Here is a 19,028-nt window from a genome sequence, read left to right as displayed (position 1 = left end):
TTTGGCTGTGGATCTGAGCTGTTGGAAACTAGGCCAGTTGTGGCCTGAAATAGCAGGGCTCAAATTTTCCTGGAGGGAGTGGTGTGCTTGGGTGTATGTTTTAACTTCAGTCTGTGGGTGGGAATCGTGCTGGAAGAAAGGTGCCTGTTTTCAGGAGACGTGTGGTGTCACTTCCCTTTGATATGGCTTTGAACTACCTCCCAGTATAAACCCATAACCCGAGAGCAGCCAAGGGGACGCTCCCTGTGTACGGTTGCTTTACGAAGATAACACCTCCAATTACCTGGCTGAAGGCCCACCCCTTGTAAGCAGCTTTCTTTGTGTGTCTCCTTTCGACAGCCGGCCAGGTCAGTTTTCTAGCAGCAAGTACGGACACTCCGTGCCCATTCCGGTCCCAACGCAAATTCATAACTACCGGCGGATTGAGCAGAACCTGCAGTCTCCCAATCAATACGCCTCTCCGCGGTAAGTGCTGGGGCTGGGAGGAGGGGGTAACGTCAGTGCAGGGGCTCTTGTGTTACAGCTTGGGGGTTGTACCTCTAAAAATTTCCCCGTGCGATGGGCTCTCCCCCTTGCTGTAGGGAGCCAATGTGGTGTGTGTTATGTGGTAACATAGTTTTGGGGTATTTTTGTAGCGGTGTTGAGATTTATTTGTTACTACATACTGTAAATTTTGTCTGTGTGCATGTATGTGAGACATAGAGGAGCTCCTGTCAACTTTCAGTGCAGGCTGAGCCCCTTTGAGTCTGACAGCTTTTCCCATGCCAGCTATGGGTTGGGTGTCCAAGCAGAGAGAACCATCCATCTGGCAGATGCCTTCATAAAAGGAAAAAGTTGAGATAAACAACTAAAATGATGGGGCTGCAAAACTTACCTGACTTTACCTTAATTGGTTCCTGTAGCTAGTCACACCATAGATGATGTGTCTTACACGAGTCGCATATTAATGCGGTTATGCAGCTGGGACTGATTAAATCATGAGCAATTCATGCCTGTGAGGCAGAGCATGTTTTCTGAAAGCCATCAGGAAGACCCGGATGCCAGCCTTCAGCTGTACAGCTGACCTTCTGAGTTCAGTGGTAATGCCTTGTATATCCAAGACACACAGGGCTTCTATCTCTTCTCATATATGATTTCTGGTTCTTACAGGTTTGAAATCTGGGTTGACAGGGGCAGCCCAGGTCATAGACTGGTTGGAAGGAGACTCATACAGGATCTTAAAGAGTGTGTGCAGCAGGGGCATTCACACAGAAGTGTCTATGAGGTGTCATGTATTTTTTTAGATGAGTTGCTTTGGTATCTGAATTAGTTAAAGTTTAGATTTCAGAAGTAGGGTAATACCTATGTCAGCCCAAGTTTGGGCTTCAGCCAGCCTAATTCAGGATAAGGTTTATTCAAAGTGAACCCAGAAATAGAGACACAATATGTTGATATTAATCAGGGATCAGCAGAGAGATTGTTTTGTGCCAGTGTTACTTTAATACTATTTTATGTTCACTTCTTCGAGTGTGTGGCAGGTTTTGTGATAAGCTCCCTCCTGTTTCCTACGTGCCTTGTATTTTTTGCAGGAAAACTTGTGGGCCCCGTTAGTGTTGGAACTCACAAGAGAGTCCTGGTTATCCATGTGACGTATAAAGTGAGAGCTGTGGAGGAGGTGCACCCAGGCACGCCGTGCCTACCCCAGACCTGGCGATGGGCTGCTGAGCTCAGGTTCACAGCCTGCAGCAACCAGTCAGGGATCAAATTGTCATGTTTTGCTCCTTTTAGTCAGCACTGTGTAATGATGAGATTAGCATCATCCCTCTAGAGGAACTCGAGGAATGGACGCAATCAGATGATTCATGCTCTGCTTTTAGCATCTTCTCAAAATCTCTGGCGTCATGGGTTTTTTCTGCCCCAGGAAGCCATATTTATCTCTCACCATCACTTCCTCTAATCAGCAAATTCAGTAGACACGCCTCAGGAATGGAAGGAGAAATCTTCATCAAGCATTTAATGTGTGATTCCACTTTTCCATCAGGTGTATCAAATAGGCCGTTACAGCCAAGTGCCTCATCATGTTTGCCAAGTCATTTGACTACAAACCTTGATGTACACTCTTGTTTCTGAAAAATCGACCGCTGTCATCTGACCGGCTGGTGTATGCCTGTGCAATGTAGCTTGTTTGTGGACAGATATGTTGGTTGTTGAGGTGGTAATTATGTGTGCGTACTTTTGACCACATCACCTGTCCTGCTCGTCTGCTTGCTTGCTTATCCCATGTCTTGTAGGGTGGCATTTGACGTTCCACATCTTTCAGCAGCGGCAGTCAGCTGGTGTTTTTTTCTGCAAGTTCCCGATAGCTAATATTCAGCCCTCTGGATGGCTCACATTCTGGAGAGTTAAAAACATGGGGGAGCAGTACTTTCTGCCACTGAACATCTAGGTATCTTTTCACTTTGCCAAGTGTCCATTTTCTTGTTGTGTATTCATTTTGCTTCAGGGCAAAATGAGCATTTGGTGAGCATTAGGCCTCTGAATCTGGAGCAACCTGAAGAGAAGTGATTTTTTAGGCTAAAATTTTAAAGGCTTTCCGTTTTTTTCCAAGCATGTGAATATAGTGTGGATTCATTTGGCTGAGAAACGTAGTAACACATTGAAAATGGTGGTGGCGGCGGATCAAACTCTTGTATCTCAACTACTGAAATAGATTTTTTTAATTATTATTATTATTTTATTTATTTAATGTATTTTTTTCTGAAACATGGCATAAAGTAAAGCATGTACCTAGTAGTGTTGTTGAGTAGATGTACTGATACTTCATCAGGATGACTTTGCCATTCCTAGGTAATGTAGCTAGCCCTGCTTGCACTGCTGAAACCCATATGGCTTTGTTCCTTCTGTTCAGATACATATGGACAGCTTAATGCAGCGTCACTGGGACGGGAGGCAGGGTGCCTTGGTGATAGCATCTTTCAGTGGCTTGAGCACAGAGGGTTTTTTCCCAGCATACTCGTTGATTCCTGTCCAGAAAATCACCTACTGGCTGAGACTGATGTTCTTTTAACAAGGGAAAAAATGTTTCCAAATTGAGAGCAGAACGAAGGATTTGATGAAAAGACTGTTTTCTCATATAGAGGAGTGTAATGGGAATCTTGGTGAAGGAGCCTGCAGAGGCAGAATGGCATTTCAGTAAATAGAGTTTAGGTTGTGTGTTCTTAATGAGTGGTGAAAACATTAAAATATTGAGAAATAATTAATTCATGTACAATAATCCCGTCCCTCTCCAAAGTGATGGTGTGGCTGTACTCACTTTCTCACTAGTCCAGTTTCCTCTTTTGTTTCTGTGGGTAATACTTGAGGTTCCTGCATGTGTGGGCTGTACAAATTAGTTTTAACTCCCTAAGGTGAAGCTTCACAAGGAGTTAAAGGAGTTTGGAGCCCAGGCAATTCTGACTGTCCAGCCCAAAAAGAAATTCCTCCGGGTAGTACTGAACTGTTTCAGATCTGACAGTCACACGCTGCTCTGTTTTGCTCTGTAGCTTCTGATTTGAGTCAAAGCTCTGTTGCAGAGCAGTGCCTTTGGCACAGCTTACCTCTGCATCGTACGACCTGCACTCACGGAGCTTTCTACCTAAATGGGTGCTCTGACAATAGAGCAAGTGGCTCAGCACAGGAGGGACGCTTGAATGAAGCCCTCTCAGGACATTCGGAAGACACTGCCTAAAATAAACACCTTGGACATGGCAATATATCAAGCTCTGTCTTGTTCGGGATTGATGTAGATAACTGAAAGCATCTAAAAATGACTACTGAAAAATGGCAGGCTTTCCTGCTTACAGCTAAGGGAATCTCGTTCTTTCTTTTCATTTGTTTTGCAAAATTTTGTTTGGATTGAAACTCTTGAGAACAAGGGTTATCATCTTAATCTGTATTGGTGTAGTTCTAGAACAATGGGATTTTGATCCAGGATAAACAGTCATGAAGCTCCGCTTCTGTGGAAGTAGCTCTGTGTGTGTGTATCTGGTGACACTGTTCTTACCCCTCCACACTGGCATCTGGAGTAACCTGTGTGCTGCTGTTGTTTCCTATAAGGTCTGGTACGGTCCGGAGGTCTAGCAGTACAAGCCCTCTTGGTTTTCCTAAAACTGGTGCTTCCCCTCCTTATCCTGGAGAGCATGGATCTGTGCCCAGCTCTAGAAAGCTCTCCTTTGGTGGTGCCAAGCCGTTTATGCCATCACCGCAAGGTAAGATGTCAACTGGCATGTTACTGCCCTAATAAAATCATGTGCTTCTTTCCTGTAAAGAGGGAGGTTATGACCAGCTGTAGCTGCCAGGTAATAGGGAATTTAGATTGTTGTGTTCTCCCATGGCTCTTCTCAATAGATTATTTGACAAGTGTTTTGGCCTCAGTAAAATGGAGAGGAAGATACCTATTAGCCCCAGGAGAGGCAAGCTTTGTTTTAGTGTCTGCATCAAACATTTTGCTGCCCTCTGAAGAGGACTTCTCTAAGGGCAAAGTGTCTTCTTTTTACTGGCTCGGGCTGGGGTGAGAAAAAATGTAAGCCCATTGTTGTCAGAGCAAAATTCTGACCAGCTTTGGAAGGGCTTGAACTTCACTGTTCAAACTGAAAAGTAGCTGTCTGATTATCTGGTATCCTGATCCAGATGCTAACAAGCAATTCAAGTGGAAAAGGGGTAAGAAAAACCCCAGTGTGCAACTGATGCAATTTGCTGTTTTGTATAAAAGAACAGACTCTGATGTAACTAGCTATTCTATAATCCCTAGCGTCTCCGATCCTGTATTTATTAGTCTCTGCTGGTGGGCAAATGCAGAATATTCATATTCTATTCCTCTGAATTAATATCACTGCAAAGTCAGATTAAAACTGGCTAAACTAATACCAGACAGAGCTTTTTTTCCCTCCTTTTACAGGAGTTGTTGATCTTTTCACTACACAGCTAGGGCTGAGGAGATGGGAGAGATAACTAGCATCTTTCTATAAAACAGATGATGCATAATGTTGTTATTGCCTATGGAAACTTAATACTGAATAAACTTTTTTTTATTGTGTTCCCTCAAAGTTGGAACAATTCCAGAGCAGCCCAGCCAGACTGTTATCCCCTCTTCTCTTGGAGTAGAAGTGAGAAGCCGGATTCCTGTCACCAGTGCGTTGGTCCTTCCCTTCCTTCATTATTCCTATGGATAAGGCCAGAACCATAGTCTGGTTCAAGGCTGGGTGTGGTCCTTCAGCATCTTCTCTTGATGCTTGGCCAGCCAGGATTTCTGTGTGCTGGTAGGAGTCGGGGTTGATCCATTCAGGTCCTGTCAGCCAGCCTCTTCCAGTGCTGACAGACCCTGTGTCACAGAAACTCAAATTTGTGACTTTGAAGTCAATGGATTGAGTGAAGGAAAAGCATCTCAAAACCCCCAATTCCCCCTCTGCCAAGCGGCCAGCTTGATGTGTAATTTCCTTGCTGCTGAACTCTGACAGCCAGGGTCCCTTTCTCTGTACGGGCTGCAACGAAGGAAAAAAGCTACATTTCTGTGTCCCTATTGTGCCTGTCTCTTCCTCCTGTAGAGTCAAAACCTGAACAGGCCTAGCAGGTTGTGGCATTCATCAGAGTGCCATCCTTAGCCATCCACTGAAGGTTTTGATCTGTAGATGTTTTAGCAGTGGATCCTGGGATCAGGTTGGCTTTTTGTGTTAGAACCAGGAAATGATGTGGTTTGTCGCTGTGTTTGGGCCCTCCAGGTTCCTCGGTGCCCGAACATTCTCCTCGAGGGATGGGGTCCCGACTCCACAGCGCTCCCAACCTGTCAGATTTGCATTCCTGCAGGCAGAAGATAACAAAGCAGCACTCTGATCCTCTCGTTGCTCACTTCGGTCATACCCCAGTCAGCCAGCCTCTGCAGATTCATGGCTTGCAGCACTGCCGGCAGCTCAGGTCCTCACCGAAGCTGTCTGAGTTCATGCAGAGAAGCCCTTTGCCAACTATAATGGGCTCCCCTACAAAGGTATGTCAAGGAGTCTGCTTTTGGGTTTCTCACAGCTTGAGCTATTGGGTTATTTGGGGGTGAACCGCCGCATGATCAGATAACTCTGACCTGGATTTATCACCACTTGTTTGCTTATCTTCAAGGGCTGTTTAGTGATCTGTGTGAAATAGGGTAGTGTCCTAGTTCTTAGTGGACAGATCTCACTTGGCAGCAGCGTTCACCATCTGAGCAGAGTCCGGGGTTTTAAACAGTGAATGAAAGGAGCTGCGCAGATTAGGCAGAAGCGCATTAGTGAACTGCGGTGCCTGGGCTGGTTTGCACACAGCGACTCGGCTTGTGACGCAAGTGTGCGTCCAGTAGGAATCCTCAGCGGAGATGGCAGGCGGTTAAGCAGGTGACAGCCCTGGTATCTCATGTGAAGCTGGCACAGTGACAGCATTTGCTCTGTGCTTGTGTTAGGCTGCTACAAATTTTCAGTAGAGTTTGTTGTCCTTTCATTTTAGTCTTTCTGGGACTGGGGACAAGTAACTGTATGGGGTAGGATTTCTACTTCTTTATTTCAGGCAGGTTGTTAAGCATGCAATTTAATTCTGATAAACAAATGAGGGGCGAGGGGAACCTTCCTCCTTCGTTTTAAAGACAGATCTCCGTTTTTTCTGTTCTTAGGCTGTGTCCCCGTTTGAGTTTCCCAAAACCCCAAGTTCCCAGAATCTCCTCACCCTCTTGGCCCATCAGGGGGTCATGATGACTCCGACACGGAACAAGACCTTGCCAGATCTGAAGGAGATGGGTCATTTCCATTGCCAGCAAACCGGCTTGGGATTGAGGCCTGTGGAAGAGATCAAGGGCAGGTGAGCTATAGTCCGCTTTATACATTGGTGCTTCATTCCCTGGTACAGGACGGATGGGGCAAATTTCAAACCCCAGCTAACATTGAAGTTGTAATGTAGCATCTACAACTACCTGGAAGGAGGTTGTAGCGAGGTGGGTGTTGGTCTCTTCTCCCAAGTAACAGCGATAGGACGAGAGGAAATGGCCTCAAGTTGCGCCAAGGGAGGTTTAGATTGGACATAGGAGAAATTTCTTTACTGCAAGAGTGGTCAGGCCTTGGAACAGGCTGCCCAGGGAAGTGGTGGAGTCACCATCCCTGGAGGTATTTAAAAGACGTGTGGATGAGGCGCTTAGGGACATGGTGTAGTGGGCATGGTGGTGTTGGGTTGGCGGTTGGACTTGATGATCTTAGAGGTCTTTTCCAACCTTAATGATTCTATGATTCTATGATCTGTAAACATTCTGTAGTGATCTGCTAGCACCCTTGGGTTGCAAGCAGATATGATGCAGATTTTTAAAGTCTTCTACAGGGGCAGGCCATGGCCTAGATTTTATAAAATGAAAGATTGTCTGCAGCTTCACACTGTGTTTAGTGTCCAGGATTTCATCAAGTGGGGATGCAGGATTTTGTTATTAGACCAAACTCCCTGCAATTATGCAGATGCGTGCCTTGCTCTTTGTGGAGCCTGTGCCTGTCATGCATGAGACGGTGTTATGGGTGCTCCTTGTCCATCGAACAGTGGGCACAGGTCTTCAGACCGGAGATCTGTTTGAAAGCCATGTGCTGACTGTCATGAGCATTGGAGGATACAAAGTCACTCAGGTGTTAGTGTTAAGTTTTTCTTACATGCCTCTCTGCAGCCTGCAGCTTTCTCCAGTGACCTGGAGGAGTCCTCTCATATTAATTTCCGTATCTTCCATCAAAGAAAAATTGTGTTGTAATAATGCTGTATCGGTGCAGTTAGCCACCGTAGTTGTCTGCTTTATACAAGTAGCAGGAGGTGCTTCAGGTGCTCTGTTGAAAGAGGAAGAGTAGTTATTTCAGCTCCAGACTGTTTGCTGTGTAGTGTTAAGTGATTGTGGACCAGGAATGGCATAAACTGGAGTGGAGGTTGGCTGAAACCTTGCACTTGTTGACTCTGCATCATGTTGTATGTCCTCTTTTTAGATCTCTGAGCACAGGCAGGCTCACTGACCTGCTTCTGAAGGCAGCCTTTGGGGCACAGATCTCGGAAGCTGGCAGCAGCGACAGCCTGAACAATGAGAAGCCAATGGAAATTGCAGGTAGGTGGGGAGGCCAGGCAGATCTGGCAGGATGTCCTGGGTTGCGCGAACAGTTTGCCTGCATGCCTTCTACAAATGGGAGGCTGCTTTTCTGATGGCTTTTGGCAAAGGAAGTGACTGCCGTGTGTGAGGAGTGTCGTGATGTTTGCTTTCTTTTGTGGCGTGCTCAAAGGTCTGTGGGCTACGCGTGCTGTGTAACTGCTGGCTAGTGGTGTGATTTTTGTAGGCAGGGCTTCCTCTTTTGGCCCCTTCTGAATGTGATAACGTGGAAGTGGGGACTTTCTGCCAGGCGGTTTGAATATGAATGGCTCTGCAAGGGTGGGTCTTCCTGGGCTGGCAGGTTGGGAAGCGAGGAGGGGAGAACAGCTGCAGCAATGCGTGATGCTGCCCAGGCTCGTGTCCTGTAGTCCATGCCAGCCTGGCCCGGTCGTGTTCTCAGGGGATGCCTCCGAAGGGAGCGCTGGCCTGTGCTGGTAACCACTGTCTCCCAGGAGAGTCTGCAGGAACATAAAACTGCTGGGTGAGGCACACCGTGCTCTGAGAAACTTTCCTGTAATGCCAGTCTGCACCTTTCAACTGTCTCCCCAGCTCCCTCAGGTGCTTACGGAGGGACCCTGCACTCTGGTGCCCGGGCTGGGGGGTCTGCCAGCCCATCCCCAGTGATTTTTACTGTCGGATCCCCTCCCAGTGGAACAACCCCCCCACAGACCACGAGGACCAGGATGTTTTCAGGTAAAGGGCTGATACCTACCTGCCTGTTCCAGTGGGAATGCCCGGGGGCAGAGCGATGTGTTGGATTCCTTGCTGCTGAACACTGGTGGTGGCAGAGGGCTGCTCAGAGCACAGTCCGTAGAGCTCAGCTGGTCTAAACGCCTTTGAGGTTCTCGTGCTGGCTCCTACCAACCCCAGTTATTGCCGATAACTGTTTGCACTGGCACAAGGACTAATGCCAGATAGTGGTTTTCCAGTACAGGCAAACTCTTCTTTTACTTCATTGCTCTCTGCTTCAGGAATAACGCTGCAGCTGTTCGTAGACCCACTGTTGCTGATAGGTCAAAAAATGTAAAGATTGTGTTGTCTTCTGATCGTTTTCCCCATGGGTTTTGGATGAGCTACAAAAGATGAGCGTGACCATCCGCGCCCAACAATTTCAGTGCACGAGTACCGTTAGGAAAGGGCCAGGATGGCTCTGTATGCAAAATTATTAGTGGTGTTACTTATGCTTTGAGCTGCTTAAGTAGGAAATGGGGAAATGCATTCCTGCTTTACAGATACTACTTTTAAGATGCCAGTGCTCTGGCCTCCTCAGCCAACAGTTGAGGCTGTGGTAATTGGCCCTTTTGGGATAGTGTGTCTGGGAGCAGGAGTCTCTGATCAGTTTAAGAAAATATTTGGATGCTTTTTATTTGCATTTTTGGCTTGTTTGGGTTCTCGTCTTGGCTGTTCCTCATCTGAATGTAGTCGACTCTGTTGTTCTTAATTACTTCAGGGAAGGTTTGGATGTAACCATGAATAAGCTGCTTGACTGGGATGGGGGGACACGTGGGCTTAGTTCCTGGGTATGGCTTGCATTTCCATCATAACTAAAACCACTCACATCCTTGATTGTCTGGAAAGTTGGGACCATAATCCTTTCTTTGTCTCGTCTATTTAGAGGGTAAGCTCTGTAGGGCAGAGACTCTCACAAAGTGTCTGAGGGGCCTGAAGCACAATGGGGTTACTATCCTGGCTACAGCCTCTAGCTACTACTGAAATGTTATGAATAGAGAATTCAGACTTCCTGTATTGCTTTTGTGGGGATAATAGCAATTTGGAAGCAGATCCAAGCACCAGTTCTTAGCGGGTTGATATTTGGATGCTTAAGGGTCTGCCGGACAGTCAGGATCTCAGACGGGATGCCTGGAAGAGAGGCTGTTGAATGGTGAACCAACAACACATACACAGCATTGGGTCAAGGCAGTCAAAGCAATGCTGATTGACAAGCTTTGTTTATTAGGTTTGTGCAGTAACTCCTTATGTTATAGTTAACGCACAAAGTTAATAGTGAAAAGGGGAGCTTTGCAAGCAGAAACTCTGCACCCCAAGTGCTTGAAAAGGCCATGAGTAAGATCAGTTGACAGACATAAAGGCAGAGCCTTTTCGTGGGTCATCATAACAATTTCTGCAAACAGCCTCTTGGAAATACAGGGTATCCAGAATGAGATATTGTTGGTCCTTTCCTCTCTCTGAAAGGTCTGGAAATACTCTGCCAGTCTTTGATGATCCACTTAGCTTTGAAGCATAGCTGCCACCAGGGAGGGGCTTTGGGAGGAGAGGAGACTCTGCCTCTCTGCAGATCAATTGTGCATTATTGTATTGCTGAACCTTTTGAAGGCAGAGTGGGGCAGCAAATTAAATTCGTGGGTAGAAGAGAAACATCTCCCTCCAAAGGATCAGTGACAGTAGAGAATATCGCCTTGGTAGAATTAGCATAGTATTGTGGCTGGTATTGGCAAACCCCCATCAGACAGAATATATCCCACTGTGGCAATGTGTCAGGGGATACGAAGCCCTCTGGAAGTGGTGAATGTATTACGAATACCCTGAGACAGAAATTCCTTTTGAAGAGTCCATCTTTTATATGCAATGTGCTCTTAGGGTGAATTCAGTGGTCAAGAAGGGGAAAAGGTGATGGTGAGGAAATTGTCTGATGGACACCATACTTACAGGGTCTCCTGAATCCTGAGGTTAGCGTCTTGACTCAGCTGAAGTCACTCTCTGCCCAGCCTCCTATTTGTAAAGAGGGGAAAGCAGAAGTGCAGGGCATATAATGGAAAGTTCTCTTGGTTTGCATGTAAGTGGTTGATGTTTTAAAACCATGATCAAAACCTCACTTACCAGAGGTGCTCATTCAGTGATAGTGGTAGTGTAAAAGCTAGGGAAGCAGGGCTCAAACCATGCTGATCCATGATGGGGGAGTTGGCTATGGTGGTGTATGATAAAAACCAGCCCAAGATATTGTGGCAGGATTCAGGAAGGGTTTGGACAGAAAAGAAAAAAAGAGTACTTCTGAATTGTCTCCATAAATGACAGACATTCTGGAAGGTGCATTAAATCTGCTTGAGCTTGTAAGCTGGTCTACCTGAGTCGCTAAGGAGCTTATGTTGGGGAGTGGTTATTCTGCGTCAAGAGTCTTTGCATCTTCCTCCAAAGTACCTGTTGCTGACTCCTGTCAGATCCAGGATCCTGGATCATACGGGATTGTCCCCTCTGCTGGGTGAGGAATACCTGGCCTATTAATATCTTCAGTAATTCCTTTGCCTATTTTTCTTCTCAGTGGGGTCTTCCAGCTCTCTCAGTTCTGGAGGCTCGTTCACCGGCAGGCACTTGGCAGTGGGAACTGGTGGGGATGCTGTGGAAGGCCCCTCAAGTCTCCGGTACGCTTTTGCTGATCCGATCACCGCCAACCTGGAAGGTGCGGTTACATTCGAGGCACCAGAGTTACCCGAAGAGACGCTCATGGAGGTGGGTGTATCCCAGGGACTTGTTAGGGGCAAAGGCGGGGGGAATAGAAGTAAAGCAAATCCAGAGGTCAGATGACTCCATGTTTGCAGCCCAAGGGGGTTGCTTCCAAAGATGGAGCAAACTGGTTTCAAGAGAGCGAGGCCAGTGCAGTGCTCAGAAAGCCCAGGGCATATTTAGCACAGGGACTTTTGAGTCTGCTACCAAGCTGTTTAGTCCATGAGACAGCCCTTACCGGGGTTAAAATTCACCATTTCCAAAGCTGAAATTGCAGGTTGGAAGCATCAGTTATCTGATCCATTCTATATTAATGGTTTCTGAAGAAAACCTGGGTACTTGGGGCCTTTTCCCTTTTAAAAGGCTCAACATTAGTAATAGCTGACTTGAGAGCGTGAGTAGCTTAGTGTATCAAATGACTGCCTGCAGCATGCACCTGGGGAGCCAGGCAGTGATACGGCCTCTGCTGAAAGGATCTGAAAAAAAGTAAACCCGACACTTCTGTCACTGATGGGGGCGGGGGGACACCATGTTCTGCACCAGAACAGCTGAACCAGATTGTCGAGCTGAAAGGCTGCCAGGCTCCCCTTCTCTGCAGGCCGAAGACAGGCAAATGCTTTTGTAGCTGAGATATATTTGAAATGTAGGTCAGGCTGCCCATTTGCAGTAGAGGTGGGAAGCAGATTCAGTCACGGTTTCAGCTCTGCTCGTGCTACCTCCTTGGGCTGTCTGGGACTGGGGAAGGCTCTTTGTATCTGAATTTTGCTGGTGTTGCTAAAAACCCCTAGATACCCGCAGAGAGATGCATACATTGTTTTAAGGATGAAGGTTTGCTCTTCTACTTCAGATTTTATTTAGCTCATTTTTTTTTGTCACTTAAGCATTGAATTGCATTCGTTTGCTTAATTACCTGCAGAGCCACAGGGCTAGGACTTTCAGCATTGGTGTGATTGCAATAGTAGCGAGTTTAACTGAGCATCCTACCTGTGTGAGGTCCCAGAAGTATTGGGCCCTGCCAGCTGTGGACACTGGTCTGAAGAGAAGTGTCCTAAGGAAGTATCAACTTGATCTTGTTACTAGCACTCAGTTCAGCTTCTGTCTGTAATGAGTCATTTGGGTTCAGTCATCATTTCTGCTGAGCACAGTAATCCATTTGCATGTCACAAAACCTTTACAGCATATTTTGAGACCCCTTTGTGCTCTGTGGAGTTGGCCAGAATGCAAACCTGGCAGACTTTCTGATTTCTGCCGATACTTCCAGGGCATTGAAATCTTGTTTATCTTGAGCAAAGCTGTTGCATTCAGATGGGTGGTTCTTCCATCTTTTGTAAAATTTTCTTTAGGTGCAGACAAGGCAAATTGAAGGCTGGGTTTTAGTTTCTTTTGCAGTGCTTTAAAAACACAATACAGAGATGGCTATGGAAGGAAAGACTCTTGTGATGCCAAATGAGGCCACAAATGCCAGCATAATTAATAGAAGCTGACTGTATAAGCAGAGAGGAAGGACTGTGCATTGGTTAGAGATACCAGGCTGAGACCTGCGAGATCTCAGCAGTTTCCTGCTCTGCCACAAAATTCTTGTGTGACTTGGCAATTACTTAATCTCCAAGTTCCTCCTCCGCTTTTAAAGAAAATAGAGGAAGATGGAGATAACACTTCCTTACTGTACTGGACTGTCCGGGTGGCAAGATAGTGGGAGGAGAGATTCATATTTTAGATAGTCAAAGCTGCCTTAGCAGCAAAGTGCCTGAGCCAGAGAATGAAAAACAAAAGCTTGCAGAACTTGAGCATGGGGTTTTTTTGATAAATTCATGTAGGAAACATCCTTACCAGCCCCCTTTGAGAGAACTGAGCCATGGAATATTTGAAGATCAAGCAGGTTAGCCACTGCTCTACAGAGAGAGGACAAACAATGGAGTTGCGTTTGATCCAGGCAGCAATTCATTTTGTAGACCCACAAGCACTCAGTTTTTCCGCAAATACTAACTTCCCAAAAATGCTTGCAGTGACTTGAGTAACGCAGCTTCCCAGAAATGGGATAATCCCCTTCGATCTGTAATAGCAGAGGAAAAACTACTCTGAAATGAATGTAGCACTTAGTGTGAGAGGCTCTCTTCCCTCACTAGCTGGACAGGAGCTGCAGATAAAAGGTTGTCCTTGCTGTCTCTTCAGAGGACCTCAACCAGGACTCACTGCAGTGAACTGGGAGGATATAAAGACCAAGGGCTAAGTGAGGGGCTGGGCTGTAGGGTGGGACACACTTTGCAGTTTTCTGTGGCGTAGGAGGTTGTCACTCTCATGAAATCCACACCCGCTTTCAGTTTTGCACCAGCATTGCTGTGGTGGGAACCAGAGCTGGGCCCGTGGTGCAGATGGTCTCTCCCCCTTCCTGGCTGACTTCTGAAAGAGTCCCACAGAGCTGGGATCCTCCTTGGGAAGGGGGCATGTAATTTTAGAGCAAGTCTCACCAGCTTCTCCAGGGAGCTGCCTGGAAAATTCTGGCCCGGGGCTGTCGCTTGCCGCTATTACTGTGGAGGAGGAACTGGTGGGGTGTGCAGGCTCCAGGCTGATTTTGGCTGTCCCTGCCCAAAGCAGAGGTGTAGGGGGGTTTGGGGCTCAGGTGTTATTTCTGTCAGCTGGGGTGAGTTGCTGGCACAGCTCTAGGTGAGCAGCCCTCCCTGGCGTGGCAGCTTTCCCTCTGTAACCCCCACCTTGGCATCCCTTCAACAGCAAGAGCACACTGACATCCTGCGCAGCCTCCGCTTCACGCTGGCCTTTGTCCACTACGTGATGGAAATTGCCGCCCTTAAAGGCAGCTCCAGCGAGATGAGCAGTTCAGTGACGTCTGAGTATCAGCTCCAGGAGAGTGTGGTGGCCGACCAGATCAGCCTCCTCAGCCGGGAGTGGAGGTAAGGACCGAGAAGAGAGCTGCCCAGCTCCCAAGTCTTCTGTCGCTCCCTCCCACCCCACGCATTACGTACCAGAAGCCCTTCGGGACACTTACCACTGTCCCATCGATCTATTTGCATTGCAATGTGTTTTCTTTGCAGCTATGCAGAGCAGCTCGTGCTGTACCTGAAAGTAGCGGAGCTTCTGTCCTCGGGGCTGCAGATGGCCATAGAGCAGATCAAAGCTGGCAAGCTGTGCCTCTCCTCCACTGTCAAGCAAGGTAAGGGGCCGCTGGGCACAGGGCACGATGGACTCGCCTGGAGTGGAAGTATTAAAAGTATCGCAAAGGGTATGGAGGGGGTTGAGCGAGCGTGAACCCCCACCGGTGTGCTCAGGGACTTATTTCTTATTGTCCCCTTGCACAGCCGGGTCGTCTTTATTTGCACTGAGGGGAATGTTCCTCTCTTCACATTGACTTTAGGTCTCAAAACTCCTGCTCACGCCCCTGTGAGAATCTTCAGCACTAATTAGTGAGAGGGGAATGTATCTTATCTGATCCCTTGTCCGTCTCTATCTCAGGTGCTTATTTGTACTTGACGTAAGTCCAACTTAATTACACAGTGCATGTCCTAGGAAGTGCTTACTTGGCAAATGGAGACCTGTCTTGGCAGTGATGATTTTTCAAGTGAAACAAAAACACAGGAAGTAAAATACTGGTAATGCCAGAATCGCTTCTTTGCTAGTATTACAGCCTTACATTTGCATCTGACTGGCTGGCTTGCGATGTGAGCTGGCTGTGATTCAGTGATTAGAAAAAATAATTTGAAAACTACCATTGTATTATTACTGAGGGAGCTTTTTGAAGCACTTGAAGTGCTTGACCCATCAGCCACCTTCCCCAGGAGCTTAGCCTTTGAAAGTACTCGTCTTGCCTTGGGATGGGGTGTAAAAAAAAAAAAAAAAAAAGTTAAATACAATGAGCACACATACGTTGTAGCAGTCAGTGTGGAGCAAGATACACAGGTTCAGCTACACATCTTCCACAAGTTCAGGCTAACAGGAAAGTTGTCATAACCCAAATAAATTACTCCTTTTCAGGGCAGATTGCAACTTAGATTCATAGTGTAATTTGTCCTTCAGTGTGTGGGAATAGGGCAAGGCTGTCTTTTCTTATTTCTCTCCCCAAAAAATACTGCTCCCTTGAGGTTTTCCTCATGGGAGGGGTTTTCCTCAAGGGAGGCACAGTGAGGACAAGAAGGTTTTCAAGGTGCTTGTGTCCCATGTATATGGAAAAAGCAGGGAAGCACGACAAGACGCTGCCCTGGAGTGTCCTTGGGCAGTGCGTGCCAGGCAGGGTCCCTACCCACAGCCATCCTCTTTTTCCTGATAATTTGGGCACAGCTCAGAGCTCTGATTGAATTCCATGGAGGAGGATATTGCTGTATTTGTGTGTTGTTTTGGTTTTTAAATAGTCTCTCTTGACTCTCTTCTCATGGTGTTTTTCATTTCACCTTCCTGATGTCACCCGTGAGCGTTGGGGTTCCCACTCCCTCTCAAATTCCTTCTGAGCAAGGGTTATCTGACAGCCTGACTCTGACAGGGTTACATTTTTGTGCCTCGGTCCTTTTATCTGATGAAGAGTTACAGAGCCTTTCTTCCTGGAGGCAGTCTCTTCTCTGGCTCTCTGCTCTTTTGTCTCTGCGTGGGAAGGCTAGATGTAGTTGCAAGGCCTGGCTGTCATGTGAGGTTGCCCTTCTGCGTCGTAGCTGAGAGGCTGGTTCGTGGTATGGGTTAATTTGCCTCCTCCGGGAGCAAATAATGCAGCGTGGGTATTTTCAAATGTGCACATAGCAGTTAATACTCATCAGATGTTGGTGGGAGTTTGTGTTCAGTACTTTGTGTAGATCATGTCATGTCACTAGGGAGACTCAAGCCTGTGGCATCGTTTGCTCTTTTGGATTGTTATTTAATTCCTCAGAATCATGTTTGATTCCTGATTCTCTGTCCCATAACCTTTCCGTACAAGCTTGCTGTGGTTCAGGAAAGGAGGTGCCCTTTCACAGGCATCAGTGTCTTTTCTTTCTGGGACAGCAGAGTCCCAAGAGAGAGATTCCCTTGCTTAGTCAGTGCTGCTCATCCACACTCAGCTCCAACAGCTACCACACGCAAGTCACGTACTTCTTCACGGCGCGTCATCACCCATCAAGTAGCAGAAGCTTTGTATCTGGCACGTCTGTTGCTTCTGGTGGTGCGTGAGACATCTTGCGTGGTGCAAACTGCTCTCTGCCTCGTGGCAGCTGAAGGAAACAAAAATAGACCTGGCCTCAGGTGAACTAGGCATGTGTGTAGGCGTTGCCACATGCAGGCTTATAACTGGTGAAGGTGACAGAGGAAAGGAAAAAGACCCTGTTGGTGCAGCAAGTACTTTCCTGCCAGTCGGCTTTAACATAACCCCGTTGTCTTGAAGTTACTCATTTGGGGTCCTGTGCATGAGATTGGGAGGCACAGGGAGAACTGGAAGTAGCGCCTAAAGTGTTTCTTTCCTTTACTCTAGTTGTGAAGAAGCTGAATGAGCTTTATAAATCCAGTGTATCATCCTGCCACTGCCTCAACATGAGACTCCAGAGGTTCTTCTTGGACAAACAGAAACTCATGGATCGGATCAACAGCATCACCGCAGAGAAGCTCATCTTCAGCTATGCTGTGCAAATGGTAATAACCGTAGAGTGCCTGGGAGCAGGGTTAGCACAGAGCCAGTGTCGGGCATTAATGGTTCCTGCTGGTGGCCTTAGCAGATGGTTTTACTCTGGAGGCTGGGCGAGGGAGGTGTTCATGCAGCTGAGGGGCCATGCTGGGAAAGCCGAGTCTGGTCTGGGAGTAACCTCTTGGCACGGGGTTGTTGCCTGTAGGTGCAGTCTGCAGCACTGGATGAGATGTTCCACCACAGAGAGGACTGCGCACAGAGGTACCACAAGGCTCTGCTGCTGATGGAGGGGCTCCTGAACATCATCACTGAACAGGGGGACATAGAAAACATCAATAAATGTGAGTGTTCAGTGACGTTTTTTTCTCGCACTAGAACATGTATTTTTCTAGCTGCATGGATCAGAAATTTCAGTACCCAGCATCCTTTTTTCCTTTGGCTACATCTTGGTAGACATAGCAGAGATCTTTTGGCTTGTTATAGCTTCTCACAGCCTGGCCTCCTGCTTTCCTAGCAGGAAAACTGTTAGAAATGCAGGTTCCTTTTCTGAGCCATGTTTTGAGAGCTTCCCATGCAGAGTGATTGCCAGGGCTTTGTTGGAGCTTTTGATGTGTGAACTTGCTGGAGGAAGTGGTTTGGCAACAGCAGGGGCCTGGGTTTGGTTTCCAGCCCGAACCATCCCTCTGATTGCACAGAGCACTTGGGAGCGTGAAACTGCAGCGGCTGTTGGGCAGAGATGGCCGATAAGCGCAGCGAGGGCTCCTTCCAACACGTCTTCTGAAACAGGACTGCTCGCCTCTCTGGTTCCCCAGCCCCAGGCCTGGCTGAGAAGGCAGCAGACAAATATTCTTCTCATCAGCAAGTGCTTGTTGTAGCAGTGAAAGCTGAACTCTTACCTGTTGTTTGGCTTCCTCTCCCAGGGACAGCTGGACCCCTCTGTCTGCTGCTTTGAGCTGTCACCTCTCGCGCTCTCCCTTTGTCATGAGGGGTGTTATTCTCCGCTGCTGCAGGCTCCGCAGCTCGCACGTGGAGTGGAAAGGACTGGCCTTACTGGCTCTGAGCGCACTTTCCCTGCCCTTACGGCTGGGGTTTAATCACCTCTGTCATCTCTCTCTACGGCGGGCAGGCAGAGGGGATGGGAGATAGCCATCGTCTGCCAGAGCAGCTTGGCTTGGCCTCGGCTCTGCTCCGTCACAGCTAAACCAGCCCATCTGCAGCAGTCCCTGATGGCTGAAGGGCACAGCTGGCAAACCGTGCCTCTCCCCTCTGCTGGCTACCTGGGCCGGCGTCCAGAGCGCTGCCAGGCTGCTCAGGTCGTCCGTGTAGGCAGAGCTCTCAGCTAGGTAATGAGAAGAGAGATTTCTGGCTCACAGGCAATCAGTCAGTTAATTATCACCAACTTTCACAGTTGACATGAGGCTCACTGAAGGAGAGAAAAGGGAGATTGGCAGGTGGTGTGCGGTACTGGAGGGCTAAGTGAATAGGGAATACTAAGTAATTTCTGTTGTACCATTTCTTACCAAACCTAAGTCACATCTTTTGTCCAGAGATACAGTTAATGCATCTAATAGATCTCTTTTCCCAGGTGATATCCTGGTATTCCCTGTTTTACCCTATGTTCCGGCTTCCTGATTGAGCTGTAGGCTGTAGTGGGTATGCATTTCATTTTAGATCTCAGGTATATGATTACTTATTTCTGAAAAGTAAAATGATGAACCTAGAAACACAGCAAGTCTTCCTGTGAGAGGAATGAATTCCACCAAACATTTAGGTTTTGAGAGAGTCTTGGGCTCAGGCAGTGAGGATCTGGCACTGACCGTGCTGGGCTGGGCTCAGTCTCTC

The 19,028-nt window shown here is 47.5% G+C and overlaps 1 protein-coding gene across 10 annotated transcripts in view; it reads left to right on the top strand.

The window, feature by feature from the left end:
- The window catches only part of ULK1 (unc-51 like autophagy activating kinase 1), an 81,932-nt gene that overhangs the window by 59,625 nt on the left and 3,279 nt on the right, over positions 1–19,028 (top strand). For 8 of the 10 annotated variants that reach the window (XM_075168106.1, XM_075168105.1, XM_075168099.1 and 5 more), the window contains 12 exons: positions 340–465; positions 4,075–4,226; positions 5,065–5,148; positions 5,736–5,998; positions 6,647–6,831; positions 7,980–8,095; positions 8,684–8,827; positions 11,412–11,599; positions 14,324–14,502; positions 14,644–14,762; positions 17,037–17,194; positions 17,392–17,527. In XM_075168106.1, coding sequence (XP_075024207.1) covers positions 340–465; positions 4,075–4,226; positions 5,065–5,148; positions 5,736–5,998; positions 6,647–6,831; positions 7,980–8,095; positions 8,684–8,827; positions 11,412–11,599; positions 14,324–14,502; positions 14,644–14,762; positions 17,037–17,194; positions 17,392–17,527 — 1,850 coding nt within the window. The remainder of the gene's footprint in view (positions 1–339; positions 466–4,074; positions 4,227–5,064; positions 5,149–5,735; positions 5,999–6,646; positions 6,832–7,979; positions 8,096–8,683; positions 8,828–11,411; positions 11,600–14,323; positions 14,503–14,643; positions 14,763–17,036; positions 17,195–17,391; positions 17,528–19,028) is intronic. The other 2 variants (XM_075168103.1, XM_075168104.1) reach the window with 2 other exon arrangements.

Source organism: Calonectris borealis, chromosome 18, assembly GCF_964195595.1.
Source record: "Calonectris borealis chromosome 18, bCalBor7.hap1.2, whole genome shotgun sequence".
Taxonomy (NCBI): Eukaryota; Metazoa; Chordata; class Aves; order Procellariiformes; family Procellariidae; genus Calonectris; species Calonectris borealis.
This window is presented reverse-complemented; position numbering and strand designations above follow the sequence as displayed.